The 14,944-nt window shown below is 37.5% G+C and overlaps 1 protein-coding gene across 5 annotated transcripts in view; it reads left to right on the top strand.

Moving 5' to 3' along the window:
- Positions 1–14,944, top strand: part of ARHGAP12 (Rho GTPase activating protein 12) — a 75,373-nt gene that overhangs the window by 46,872 nt on the left and 13,557 nt on the right. For all 5 annotated transcript variants that reach the window (XM_030966755.1, XM_030966772.1, XM_030966764.1 and 2 more), the window contains 4 exons: positions 664–789; positions 4,012–4,086; positions 6,911–6,972; positions 8,581–8,662. In XM_030966755.1, coding sequence (XP_030822615.1) covers positions 664–789; positions 4,012–4,086; positions 6,911–6,972; positions 8,581–8,662 — 345 coding nt within the window. The remainder of the gene's footprint in view (positions 1–663; positions 790–4,011; positions 4,087–6,910; positions 6,973–8,580; positions 8,663–14,944) is intronic.

A 14,944-nucleotide genomic window follows, 5' to 3' on the forward strand; every position in this document is an offset into this window, starting at 1 on the left:
AGGTCTTAAAATTATTTCCTGCTAAATATTTATCTTCCATGTTTATGGAATGTGTACATTTGTATATGGTAAGTACATTCCAAACCAGCAAATTATTTTATAAGCAATTTGGTGTGTTTATTCTGTGTAAAATTTGATGTGTTTATTCTGTAAAAGCAAGTCCTTGCTCTCATGTCTCCTCATTCTAGGCATCCCAAATCTTTGGGTCAGAGTCATACCAGGCAATCATAACAATCTAGATATTGTTAGGATCACAGGTTTTCATTTTCTTACACAAGAGCTGGTCAGGTGCTGTAGTACTGTCAATGCAACATGAAGAGTGAATGTTTAAATCTTGTATTTCCTGTAATTCCTTGGTGGTTCTCAATACCCTGTTGGGTTGCAAGATCAGCAACATCTGCTGCAGAAGAAATCAAACATCTCTCTGCCAACTGAGAGAATTATCCCAACATGCCAGTCTTAGCTACTGCTTCAGAGAGGACTACAGGAGAAAGGAGAATTCTGAACACTTAAATGCAGAATAAAACCAAGGCTGTTTTCACACCCTTGGGTGGTGACATCAGAAGTCTGAAAGTTTGCACTGTTTAGGCATATGAGTGGTATGTCCAGGTCTTGTTTGCATGAATTAGATTCTACTTACAATTTTATTTTTCCTTTTTTTAGTATAATGCTTCACCACAGCAGCAGAGAGATATAATAAAGAGTAGGAGTCTGGACAGGAGGCTACAGGAACCAATAGTTTTAACAAAATGGAGGCACAGCACAATTGTGCTGGACACCAATGACAAGGTAGGAGCAAGTTATCAGCATGCTGAAATGCCACTTGTTTCTGATGTGTGACATATTTAATGTACCAGAAGTTACTATGCCCGAATTTCTGAAATTTCATTTTTCTTTTGGTCTCTTGTATCATTGTTTATAACATGCAGCAAAAACAAGGGCTGTTCAATAACTTCACTACTGTTACTTTGTGAATAGTAGCTCTTTTATTGTCCTTGAAATATTTTAACTAGTGTTAGTTCAGGGGAAAAGCTGTGCATGATTACAACAGGGTTGTAATATTGTTATTGAAGGGCAGAGGACCGTACTGAAAGTGCTGAAACACTTGGCTTTGATCCTCTCCACAGCTGAGCTGCTGTTTAGCCTGAAAAATGCTGTGTGTCAGTAACAACAAAAGCTATTTTCTACCCATTCTCAGGGCATGTTCTTTTTGGGCTGTACAGTAAGAGGTGCTGTTTAGGCCAGCAAGGAGTCTGGGCCTTTCCCTTGCTCTCCCTCTGCTTTGACCTTTTTCCTTCCCATTTCTGCTTGTGCTGGGCCATTCTGCCTGTGGGTCAGGAGAGCTGATGTGAGCTGAGCAGGAGGAAATGGGCGATGTACAGTGGTGACATGCTGGTTTCTGTGGCTTCACTGCAGTCCATCCCAAGATACCTGGAAAATGAAATAACTTGGTAGTGCTGATATCTTAGCACAAACTTTTCAGAATGAAATACCAAGAAATGGCATTGTAAGCTCCCTTTTCCTAAAATTCTGAGAAAAAAAAAGAAATTAATGCAGATTTGAAAATGTAAGGAAAAGCCTATGAGTGGCCTTGTGTAATCACAGATGTCAAAACCAAACTTGAATGGACAAAACACAGTAGTTGTAATGACAATGGATCTGCTGCCCAGAACCTTACTTGCTCGACCTGTTGTATCCGTTTTAAGGGACTTGCTTTCCATGAGTTGACTTAGCTCTTCAGAGCAGGATTTATTGGATTTGATCTTGAGCTTTTGAGCTGTCGCTTTGGGATATATCATGTGTGGTGCTGAGGGGGCAGTGGGCCGTGCTTGGCTGGAGACTTTGCACCTCTGGGCATTAATTCAGCTCCAGCAGTTCTGAGATCCCACTGCTGCTCCTTTCCCCTCCCTCCTCCTCCTCCTCTGCCTCATGCATCCTTCTGTACTCAGAGTCTTGTGGCACTCCATGAGACACAGCCTAGATGGAACCCTGATAAATCAGAGCTGAGTGGACACTTCTAGCCTCATGTGCAGTTTATGCTTCACAGGTATGAATGATTTTGTTGGAGATAGCTTGAACTTCTGGCTTCACTTTTAAAGGAAGATTTAACTTTTTATTTTTTGGTGTAAGATGTTCTGCAGTTTCCATTTTGGAAAGAACTTTATGTAGTGCTGCACTGAATGAAGAAGCTTTTGTAAAACATTGAATAAGTGGAGCAGTTTACATTTCTTTAAGGCTCAGTGTTCGCATATCGAGAACTTAAACCTAGTGAAGCAGACATGAAAATGCACAAATGTTGTGGGAAATAACCAAAAGAAATTATTTTTGAGCTGCATTTGTGAAGTCTTAAGTCAGCAGCCTAAAACTCCTTTAACAGTCTCCAAACATGTAGGCAGCATGTGTTTTTTATTGGTGAGAAGAAAATAGTTTATATGGAGCACAACATTTGAGAAAATTTAAAACATGTAGTGGAGCAATAAACTAATGTTTTATGGAAAGACAAATAATTTTTAGTTCATTAATGCAGCTGTTTTATTGCCACTAGCAGGCACACTGTTAATATATTCTGCTTTAAATTAGTATGTGGAAAGGGAATGTTTCATTACCACAAATACTGGATTTCTTGTTCCAGAGTTGCTGTTGCTGTATGAAAGCTACCTCAAATTCAGAATTAAATAGAAAGGAAAGCATCTGGTATTTGTCTGGATGGGCACAAGAACCCCAAGCTTTCTTTTTAGCTGTCTCCTAGGGAAGCTGTTTTCTGTTTATTTTCCTTATTTGTTTTTTTCCTGAAAAAACAATGGAACTCAACTGTATGAAAATAGGGCAGTCAAAAGAGTACCTGAAATGTGTCAGAGTGAAAGTATGGATTGCCAGGGCTCACGAGAATTTGATGGTACCAAACATACTGGTTAACAGTTTATTGGCTGTGGCACATATCTGGATATAGCCATCAGCTAAAAAATTTAATAAGCATAGGAAAATGCTTGTGTCCTGTGGGGGAAAATTGACTTTCTTAATTTGAACTTTTTTTTTTCTTTGCAGACATCTGAAAATATGGAACATTTAGGCTGTTCTACTTAGGAGTGCTAAAGTTCTCTGTTATTATGCTACTAAAAGAACTAGTGGGTCACTTCTAGGTAGATTTGCAAGTGAATTTCAAAGCACAAGTGTGCAGAGTGCTATGTAATGCTGCAAAAGCAAACTGGGTTTAGGAGAGCTATCAAGGGATTTAAAAAGAGAGAGGGGGAGAAATGTGCTAACAGTAACAGAGAACAAGTGATGTTTTTCTTCCATTTGAAATTCTTTACCAGATTTTCAAGCAATGTGTTTGTGCAAGGCAATAATTACTTCAGAGAAAACACACATGCCCTTTTTTTTTTCCTCAGATGGGCAATTTTTCTAGTTTTCAGAGATTAAGTGTTTTATTTTGGTCTGTAGTTAACAGTTCAAAACAAAACCCCAAATCTCTAGAGATTTTCAGTGTTTGATTATAAGGAGATTAATGATCATGAGTCATAAAAATTAATAAAGTTGGTATGTGTTTTTCTATATATATAATTTTTTATGCTAATCTTGTATTTACTAACCACACAGAAACATATTGTATTCTTTGAAATCATAGTATTTGTATATGGTACCTTGTAATCAGCCATTATTTTAAATATACACCATAATTTGATAGCAATGTCATGCAAAAAATCTACCCCTTTATAAGGATGAAGGCTTTGCTTGAAGCCGATGCAGCATGTATTAACATATTTTTTTCAAATGGTTATATACTAATTAATCCAGTTTGAGTGTTGTCTGTAAACCTTGTAAGAACACTGTTTAGTAAGTAAGCTTAGAATGTAACTGTCTGAGAATATTTTGAATGTCTAAAAGAGGTACTCTTCTAATCTATGAATGTGTAAAAAGAAAGAGAGAGAGAAAGCATCTTTAGGTTAAAGAAAAAAATTGTATGAAAGATGATAACAGTATCTGTTGACATTGACTATTTGAATTTTATAGGAATCATCAGCTGCTTCTAAGGCCAGTTTTCCTGAAAATGAATCATCTCCTTCTTCACCAAAGCATCAAGCCACAGTCAGTATGCAAAATGTTTAAATAAATAAGTAGATGTTGTAGAAACTGAGCTATTCATGATTAGAGAATTGAGGACAAGCCTTGTTGTTCTTGGGAAAAACAATGGGATAAAACTATTTGAAGGCTTTGCATTTGAAAAGGAATGCATTACATCCAGCTCTGCTTTTGGGAAAAAAATGTGAATGTCCTTGGTTTAAATGCAACTTAGTGATAGTAGATCAAGTCAAAAATTCACTGTGGCCAAATTTTGCCTAATGATGTAGAACTCACTTTGCTTCCTCCAACAGTCACATCTTCTTGCATAGCATCTAGAAAATGCTAACAGTAAAAACAGAAAATTTCCCCTCTTCACAGAATCCCTCACTGCTAGTAATAGTTGATATCTCTAATTTTGGCTTGTGTTTCAGTCTTCTTAAAGGGCCATTTGGGGACCTAGCATAAATAAACCTGTGTCCTTTTGTTTTAGTAGAATAACTTCTGGGGAAAAAAACCTTTAGTAGAATAACTTCTGGGGGAAAAAAACCTTTAGTAGAATAACTTCTGGGGGAAAAAAAAGCTGTTTAGTCTGCTAAACAGCTTTTTAAAATTTCAGTTTATATTTTAAATGTGATCATTCCTTTTTAAACAGCAGGAAATGAATTAAAAGCCTTTTTTTTTAAATTTTGGAACTGTACTACAGTAGCATTGAATTAAGTAACTGGGTCAGTTTTACCAGCCCCTTGATGGGGGCTCAGGGCATTAAAGGCACAACTTCTCCCGTTTCGTTCTTACTCTGAGTACAGGGGAATAGTTCTCTGGCTTAGTCCTGATAATCCATTCTCTCAACACTTCAAACAATTTTTCACAATAAAATAAACTTTGTTTATTAAGCAAGCATAGCTGATAACCTTACACAAAAGCAATTATTGCTGCATGTGATCTAATTTCTTTAAATTTGGCTCAGATCTTGAATTTTTGAAACTGTATTTTGCAGAAGAGCTCACTCCTGATTTAGGTAATAGAAAAAAAACATTTCTATTTTCTTTAGAAGTTCCCTGGGATTAAAATATTCCAAAGAAAGCTGGTAAATTTTTGAGAATTGTGATCCTTAACCTGCTTTCCTCTTCTTTTTCCTGATTACATTAATTTTCCCGTTAGTACCCCCTAGTGTTGCTGCTAAGTAGGGCAGTATGATCCTTTCTCTGAATAATTCTCTGGAAGATCCCCACTGGTTCCACTGTGCGTAATTGACTAAAACCATGATTTATTTTGGGAAGTGAGCACAGGTTGCTCAATCACTGTGAAAGCTGGCAACAGGCTGTTCTGCTTGTTAAAAGGGTGCAGTGCATGGGACTGCTGGTCCCTGGTCCACAAGGATCACAAATAGAGTAATCTAAAGAATGGGATAATTCATTTGTTTGGCCTTTTGGAGAGTGGATGAGGGAAGGGGCTCACTTCTTCTGTCAAAAATACCAGTTTTGGAAAATAAAGCATCTGTCACTGGCTTGGAAAAGCATTTCAGCCCAGTGAAGATATTAAACTGAGCAAGAGCAGCAGTTACCAGTGGACTGAAGTAACATCTGATCCACCAGCTGAACATCTTTGTCCTTGATGATGTGTCTTTTCTGTATTTTGTGTGCTGGGCTTGAAACATGCAGGTAGAATTTTTAAAGTCCATGAAAAACAGATCTATGTCTCTGATAAGAGTGTTGTCCATGGTATCCCAGGAAAAAAAAAATTCTTCAAAATTGTATTGTGCAGTTATGGTCTATTTAAATTTGAGATTGAGAGGAATATTCTGAAGAGGATTTATCTTCTTATTTTCATTGGTCTAGAATTGAGGTCATTTTTTTAATGATAAAAGTAATTTGGATCCATTCCCTAGTTGATTGTTTCAACTAATAGCTTATTACATACATTAGGAACTGTTAGAAGCTGTTACTGAAAAGGAATTGATGATGAAATAATTTAGCATTCTTTTACCACCACTGGCTGGTTGGACAAGGCTGGGGTGTCAGAAAAAAATGGTAGATTTTCATACCTCATTTTAAGGTGATGGTTTAAGTGAATCTTTTTATCCTAGAATGCTTTTTGAACATTTCTTCATTTTATTATTTTTACACAGAGACTAGAAATACTCACTTCAAATATTTGAAACTTGCAAACAGACTTCTTGTTCAGCAGTGTTCTTCTCCCACCAATCACTGTCTGGTGTTCAATTTTTTTTTTTTTTTGTAGGCATGCTAATATAGATGGTTTTCATCAACAAGACATAACTAAGTAGTTTAAAATTCTACTATTTTCCATGGGGATAGGAAAAAAGAGGACATCAAAGAAATGCTTCACTCTTCTGTTTTTAACATGAATATGTTAATTTTTTATGCACTTCAACCATGTTTTATTTAAAATAAGAAATTATATTAAAATTAATAGGAAGAATTTATATGGGAATCTAGGCTGGTTTTTTGACAGCCAGCTCCTTTTTAGTAAAGGACTACTGTGCTATTATTATATTACTATTATGCAAATCATTATAAATTTTACATTCATAATTTTCACTGTCTACTATCACAAATTATTGAATTTAGCTTGTCCAAAGAACCTTGGTCTTGATGAGGGAAAGCTTTTTACCCTCTGAATAGTAATAAGTGCTTTCCCAGGGAATTTTGGTTTTGCTGATCTCTGAATATTTAAATATGCTTAAAGACAGTTTCTTGAAGTTATGACGTGAGCAAATATGGCTCTCTGCCAGAAATTGATTATTTGGGGGATTGAATTCCGTGATGTGATGTTAATAGAAGCAGACTTTCTTTTCTATTTCTTATGTCTTACTCTTATCTTACAGGGTCAAGAGAAGTATGGGTTATTAAATGTGACAAAAATCACAGAAAATGGGAAGAAAGTTCGGTAAGTCTTTGACTTGAAATGTGCATGTGCTTAGGGTTTATCAAAGGTCTTTTGTATTAGGACAGCATACTGGGGTTTGCAACTTCTTACTTTTTGTGTGAATTTGCCTTAGAGGTTTTCCTGTGTGACACAGCTTAACCTTACCCCATGTGTTTGTCCCAGTGAGCTAAAGCTGATGGACTGCAGAGAGCCAGAGGCTCGTGGATCAGGGCTTCACACAGGCCAGCCATTTCCTGAAGGTGCATTGATGAGAGACAGCTCTTAAAAATGGGATTGATTGATTGATTGATTGATTGATTGATTTACTGAAGAACAAATCTGTATAGGTTATAGTGTGTCTTGTTCCTTGGATAAAATCAATGTAAGAGGAGCTTTCAGACTTTCACTTGCTGTCCTTTAATGTTGAAGGAGTGTACATCCATGTGCTCCCTAATTCTTCCTTCACTGTGCTTGTGAAGGCTTTGGAGCAGTGTTCTGCCCAGTGTCAGTCTCCTGTAGGTGATTGACCTAATTTCTAACTTTCCTCTGCGTCCCAGGTAGCAATTTGCTCTATAAATCATAATGTTTAATCAGGTGATGCTGTCTAACTGCATTTCTGGTGTTTTGAATCAATGGCAAATACTGCAGAGGTGTGGCATCCTCAGAGTTAATTTAGATTTGCTTCTTGCCTTTCCCCCCTTTTTATTGTTTTTTAGTTAATTTAATCTTTTAGATCTATAGTGTGTTCTGTCTAGTTCAGTGTTTCCCAGAGTTGTGATACATGGAGCATGCTTGTTCTCAGGATTAAATAGCCAACACCCAGCTGTTATTGTAGACCCACCCTGACCTAGTCCAGTCTGGCTGGGCAGCACATCTGACCTCCAGCCTGGTTCCTCAGAGTTCTACTGAGTTTGCTAGGGCTGGGTAGACAGCAGTGTGTGAGCTGCTGCTGGTGCAATGTGCTGTCATCATTTACGTTGCATCTGCTGGAATCATTGATCTGGATTGTTGCGCTGCTGAACAGAAAGATGCATCGTGGCCATCCTGTCACTTTGAGAGCTGTTAAGTAATAATTCATGTTGGGCAATGGGAATAGGTATTCAGGGCTTGTCAAGATTTTTTTTTAATAACCTCAGAAGGACAGGTCTGCTGGCATAAAATCAAACAGTCAGACAACTGAAACAACTTGTTCTTTCTCTTAATTTTTCAGATGTGTAGGAAATACTTTTTTGCCAATATAAATGAGCTTATTACATAAACATGGGACAGTTGCATCTCAGATCAGTGAATTTCAGAATTATGCAGTAGTTTGGCATGTTCTGTTAAGTACACAGGGAGCTGAGCGTTCCAGATTAGCCCCTTTGAAATTATAATTGCATGGTGTTCTCTTGGTGTACTGCTTCTACTACTAATTAGCTTTGTTTGATTTAGACTTTGATGGTCAGGCTGGGATTGTTAACATATGTTTCCTTCTACAAATATGATAGCAATTAAGACTTACTGATGCCACTAATGACTATATATGTGCTTAACTATATTAACTTACAGGTCAGCTGAGCAACGATGATTGACGGTTTAAATATCTGCTTTCAGTCGATTTATTTTATGTTTGTTTACAATTATTTACAGAAAGAACTGGATGTCATCATGGGCTGTGTTACAAGGGTCATCACTGCTGTTCACTAAAACCCAAGGAAGTGGAACTGGCTGGGTAAGCCCAGGAACCACCCCCACCCTCATTGAAGTGTTAGTCATGTAAAGCACAATAAAGCCTTCTTATTTGCAGGGCCTAAATACCTATATATACATATATATACACCTAATACAGAAAAAAATACCTGTGTAGAAGTTGGCAAGAAAATAGTTTTATGTAACCATAATTATGATGTAGAGTAAGAAGAAAACCAGTTGTATGTATGTATTTTTGACAGGCAAGAAACTGATAACATTCAGGTGCTTATTAGACTTGAGGTTATTTCTCCAGGCCAAATACTTTTGTGTTCTTTACTAATGTGTTTGTCTAAACAGTTTGTGTGTTTTACCATTCTTGGATATTTTTTTGCAAACTTCAGGTAATTTTGAATGTGATACATATAATAAAGAAAATAGTCTGGCACATGGCGTCTTGCCTTGGCCAATTTGAGCAATGCAGTGTTGTTCTCTAATGATTTAGTCTTTGTCTTGCTGGATTCCATATTTTGTTCTTGGTCTTCATAGTGCATGATAAGTACTTGTACTTATTTTGTTGTCTGATGAAGACCAAAAGAGAAGCATCGCACTGAACATGATGGTTATTCAATTTTTTTATCACCTCTAGTGTTATAGCACTCTCATTAAATTTTTGCTGTATTTATCCAGCTGCATTCCTGCATTCATAGGTATAGAAATGGCTCTTTATCTATGGCTTTCATAGCCTCTTTTGGAGCTCTGACATTAAACTGTGTGGGTCTCCTGTAATAAGTAAAGACAGGCCAGAGCCAGTGTTCCATTATTTCCATGTATTGTCATGTGAATTCCAGCAAAATTACCTCTTACAGATCTGTGCTATCTTGCTGTGCTTTACTGGTCTTTCTACCTGCCTCACTTTATCCTGCTCTGCTTCATTATGGATAATGAATTGGAATTGACAATTCCTTTCCATAGTATTGAGTTTTTTTCAGACCTGTAAATATATTTCCCCCCCTCCTGTAGAAGGGGTGGTTGGAAGAAAACAGATGAGGATAGATAAATAAAATTTGGAGTAGAAGAGAATGAGAAAGGTAAAGTTGGGCAAGATGATCCAGCAGAGGGAGGAAAGAAAAACAATAAAGGTGAAAGGCATGAAAGAAGGTCAATTCCACTGTATGGCAGGAAGTGGATTTTGGTGACTTCTGTGATAGACTTTTGCAGCCAAAGATCCAAAAAGCGTTTCAGTTTTACAAATATTAATAGGCATATTGCAAAGTAAAAGTTCTGACTGTGTAACTAGTCAAATTCCAAAATCTCATTTACAGCTACTAATACTTTTAATTCAGGTGTGGCTGTAAATCAAAAGAACTGTGTTTTCCATCTGTATGTTGATATCATTAAAACACACAATGCTAAACTGTTCATGAATGTGTGATGATGTTATAAATAATGTCTGCCCAAATTAATTATCCATTAAAGATAAGCTATAAGCAGAGTTACATGATTTATGGGCACTAGTGTAAATCATGTTATGCCGGATAGAATGATTTAAAAATAAATAAAAATCTTAACAAATAAATTTAAAAATAAAAATGTGTAAATTCTTTTGATAATTTAAGTGGAGCAGAAGTCCAAAAGTCAGAATATTTCTGTGAGACACTATCAATTGTGTGTACTGTAAAGCACTAGAGTAGGGTCAGCAAAATAAATATCAACAGTACAAACAGAATAAAATTAAGCTGGAAATATTAAAAGAGAATCTCTCTCAAGGACCTAATGTTTTACACCTGCATAATTACAGCTGACTTTGTAGATATGTAATTGAGCGTTCAGCACACACTCTTCTTGGTCTCCGTAGGCAATTTTTGTTCTTTAGGTATTCAGAATTCCACCTCACCTCTCAAACTTTGTTCTATGTCCATATTGTAATAAGGTGAAGTCAAGTCTAACAGTTTGACATATGATAAGAATTACATTTCTTCTTCACCTTATGAGAATATTTAGCATTCATCTAGTGATTGATATGACCATATCTTCTTTTTTTGTGCATTGTTTTTTGACTTCATCACTTTTCTTCCTTTTTCTCATCAAGTCATTTTGCCAAGGGGGCTCAATTCCTGAGCTCTTGCTCTCGCTGCTTTCTTCTTGGAAAAATGCTCTCAGTCATCGACCTGCTGTCACCTATGTAAACTCTGCCCAAGTTTCAGCTATCACTGTATGTGTTCTTGTTGCATGCCTCTTGTCACTGTAAGGCTATTTGCCACTAATCCTGAAAGTAAACTTGAATATTTCCAAGATTTCATTTTGACACTTCATATAACAGCACATGTGGCTTGTTTGCTGTTTTTGAAAGTCATCCAAGGTGCAAATTAACACAAGTTTATTGCAATAATCCTGTAATTGTTCCACTGGAACAAAGTAGAAAGCGTACCTAGTTCATTGGTGCTAGAATTATAATCCCATATTTGCCTACTATTTGAACCACTAGTGCCTTGACTAATAAGCAGCATGATATTCTGAGTTTTTTAACAGATATTTTGTCTGATTCATTCTAACACAACTAATTTGGAATCTTTTTATGGTGCCTATGATACCTTTGATACAATGGTGTACATGTCGTTTGATAATTCTAGCTGTAATTGGAATACCCAAAAATGTAAATGTTATGCATGAAGAGGAGAAAGGAAAAGAGCACAAGGATGTTCTGGCTATATTCCACATACAGAAAGCTGATGTAAATTTGTAGGATTTTTGTATGTAATTTAAGCATCTGTAGTTAGGTTTTGAAAATGCCAAGCACAGAAGAGCTGCCCATCAAACATTCAGTAATTAACCTTGTGTTTAAAATGATGCAACTCTTTTTCTTGTTTGTGAAATTAATTGCTCTGTATGTGGAAGCCTGGAACAGATAACTTGTGGACAGTTTGGTAGCTTTTCTGAAAGGCTACTTATTATAAGAAGATCTGGATGTTTTTTAAAAGTATTTTTCATTCAGTTTTTGGTGTGAATGAGATGTATTATTGTCAAAGTGACAGGGCTTCATAAAGCAAAGAAAATGGCAACTGCTTAGAAGGATTCATCTGTCAGCTGTCTGTAATAGTGACATGCCCTCAGTAACAAGTACAGTGGTGGCAAACCAAGCCTGTGAACTTCCCAAACATCAAGGAAATAAATGCTCTTCAAGATTCATCTGAGCAAACTCTTGCTGATGTTACAGAACTGTGATTTTAACCAAGGATGTTATGTGTACATTACCACAGTTCATCAGTATTGCACTGCTGATTATGCAGGAGCTCAGATACTTTTGTGAAAACTTTTTTGATTGCAAATGATCCTATCAGTCTGGTTTAAAAACAATCCATCATTTTGCTCTGACAATAAAGAATTTTTTTCCCTTTTTATTTTTATTTTTTTGCTTAAGCTGTAGTTTTGAAACTCCCCCGCCAGCCAAAAAGGTGCATCTGTCTCCACAGCTTTCTTTCCACAGTCCATCCATGAATGAGGAGGACTTGGAATTAGAGCATCCTACCCAACTCTAATTAGAGACAGAATTACAAGATTGTCAGGTGTCATTTGTACATTCAGAGTCTTCCCATAAATAACTTCCAGTTCTGTTTCCAAGGAATGCTAGAATGTGTCACAGTACAGACTGTGTGGTTTGTTCCTGTGCAGGCTTCCAGGACTTGGAGAAAATCCTGAAAAAATTCAAAAGGCCTTCTACTTACTGATGTCAGTACACATCTTTAAGGCTACTGTTAAGCTGCACAGCATCTATTCTATCTAAAGCAAAGAAAGCACCCTATTCTTTCCAAAAACTTACCTCTCCCATACAATCAGCATAAGTACATTCCCTGACTATGTTTTTTGTCCAAAAAAAGGTGTCAGAAGGTGTCCTTCATATCTAGGACAGCTGGCAGCACCACATATAGACCTCTCCCTCTTTCTGTCTTCCACTGCTTCCCTTTCCAATATTCCCAGACAGCTCAAAAGAGGAATCCAGTAAGAGTAAGGTGTCTGCTCAGTAAGAGCTAGATTTCTCTTGACTGCTGATGACTAGATAGCACTGTTTTGTGAAAGCAGATTCAATGTCTGTGTGGCAGCAGATGCAAAAGGAAAGGCTTTTTTTGAGCTCTGTCAGCAGAACCTGCTGGCTTCAGGAGGGTTCTGTTGCCTTCAGCAATCTTTGTGTGCAGGTTGTGTGAGCAGCCCTGTGCAGCACTTGCTCCTGAAAGCTTTAAGGAGGGGAATGGCTGCTGGCATCTCATTTTCATAGGTCTGGGAGCAGAAAAGAACCTTGACAGGAAAGCTCAAAGGAGAGCCTGCATGGTAAACTAAAAATGTCCTTGAATAAAAAGGTTGTGACAAGTATGTAATGTGTTGGTGTTTAAGAAGAGCATTGCAGGGTAGCTGGATTATTTGCCTGGATTTCCCCATCCTTGACTCTCACACAGCAGTTTGGCCAACATTTGAGTGAAGGAGTGGTAAAAGTCTTTTTTTTCCCTTTTGGCTTTAGTTTTTTATTTCTTCTGTGCTTCTCTGAAATACTGAGGGGACTTAGGCCAAAAAGAGGGATACAGTGTAAAGCTGGAGGTAGTGCTGTTCTCTCTCAGGTGTGGATTCAGCAAGCTAATGTAGTGGAGGGCTTTTCTTTTGGTCAAAACAGAGCTGACAGGTAACACTTTTTTCTTGTTATGTGCTGATGTCACCTGTAGCAAGTCCTGTCCTGTGAATCTCAGCATCAATGTGGGCTGTGGTTTTAACTAATCATCCCCCTGCCCCAGTCCTGTAGAGGACTTTGGAACTAGTTTCCTGTTCTCTCCAGTGCCAAACTCTATAAATTGATTTAATTTTTTTCCAACACGCAGCAAGATTGATCTAGACTGCCAGGAAGTGCGTCTGGGACACTTTGGGTGTGTGTGCAGCAGTTATGTGACTTTCTCTTGAACAGGCAGCTCTTGCAAGAGCCAGAGTGGCCCAGAGATTGTTCCTTTGGACTCTGCTGCTGAGCTGGGCTTCTCTCAAAAGCTCTGCTATAATCAATAAGAAATGTTCTTGGATGAAGTATCTGAGAGTTCAGTTTGAAAGTGGAAGGTGGTGTGGATTTTTTTCCCAAGTGCTAATTGGCATTGGGTAAATTAGAAGTACAGCCCTATTCTGATATTTCATGGGTAAAATAAAGAAGTTAAGATGCTGCTTTCCATTCAACACTTCATTGCCCTTAGGACTCTAGACTGGAGATTTTCCAGTGGTAAACAGCCTTTCTGAAACACAATTAGCATTAATTAACATCCATGCTGGGAGTTTAATCAGAAGCAGCAGATTAGTCCTGTTTTCTGAACCGTCTTTTCTCCCCTTGGGTATGGCTGTTCTTGCACAGGCTGGAAACTTGTGTTTGCAGCAAGGAGCTTGTCCTGGGGCTTAGGTCCCCCAGAGCTGTCACAGGAGCAGCACTCACACATCAAAGGCTTCATGAAGAAATAAGAATCTTTCTGGGGGAGCAGATGCTACAAGCTTCCCTGGAACTACAGCATGAAATTTCTGTGCTGTAACTGAGGCACTTCCAGCTTTCCCTGTTCCATATTTTACTCGTGTCAGTTGCAATTAGAGCTTTTTGTTTGTGTGGGCCACTGAACTGGTTTCCTTGAGGAATAAAATTTCAAAGCTATGTGGTATATGTTAAAATCATAGTAAAAGTACTTTATTTTAAAAAATTTTGATACCTTATATAAATGTGAAGGTAGGAGGTAAGAATAGCTCCCTGAGGTTTCCCTCCAAATTGTTTGAAGGGTTACTTGTGCGTTATTTGCTCTTTAGTAGACAGACAGTGAGTTCTGTTTACTTGGTAGGACATACTCCACTATTGCAATAGAAGCAGTGTCAGAAAAGAATAAGTATTGGGGAGGGTAAATGTTTTTAAAAATTATAAATAGAGAAATGTACAAACTAAGAATGCTCTTTCAGTGTGGAGGGATGTGATTCCTGTCCAGCAAGCCTACTGTTTCTGGTTTGATTTTGGTTTTATATACAACCACTGATTAAGTGGCAGAATGTTTGGGGGTGTTTTGTTCAGTTACTTATTAGCTGGTTTTGTTTAAAGCTTGGGACTATCTTGGCTAAAATCAAGCTACAATCAAATGTTGTATGGACTTCTGCCATTTGTGATAGGAAAAAAAAATCTCTGCTGGAATCTGATTGGCATTTAAATTTGTAGAATTTTGAGGGCTTTAAGCTGAGCAGCTTGTAACAGACATGCTTAAAGGTTCTGTGGAAGGTTTTTTGTTTTCCTGGTGTCATGCCTGTTGATTGGTGGCAAAGTACTGTATCT

The sequence above is a fragment of the Camarhynchus parvulus genome, chromosome 2, assembly GCF_901933205.1.
Source record: "Camarhynchus parvulus chromosome 2, STF_HiC, whole genome shotgun sequence".
Taxonomy (NCBI): Eukaryota; Metazoa; Chordata; class Aves; order Passeriformes; family Thraupidae; genus Camarhynchus; species Camarhynchus parvulus.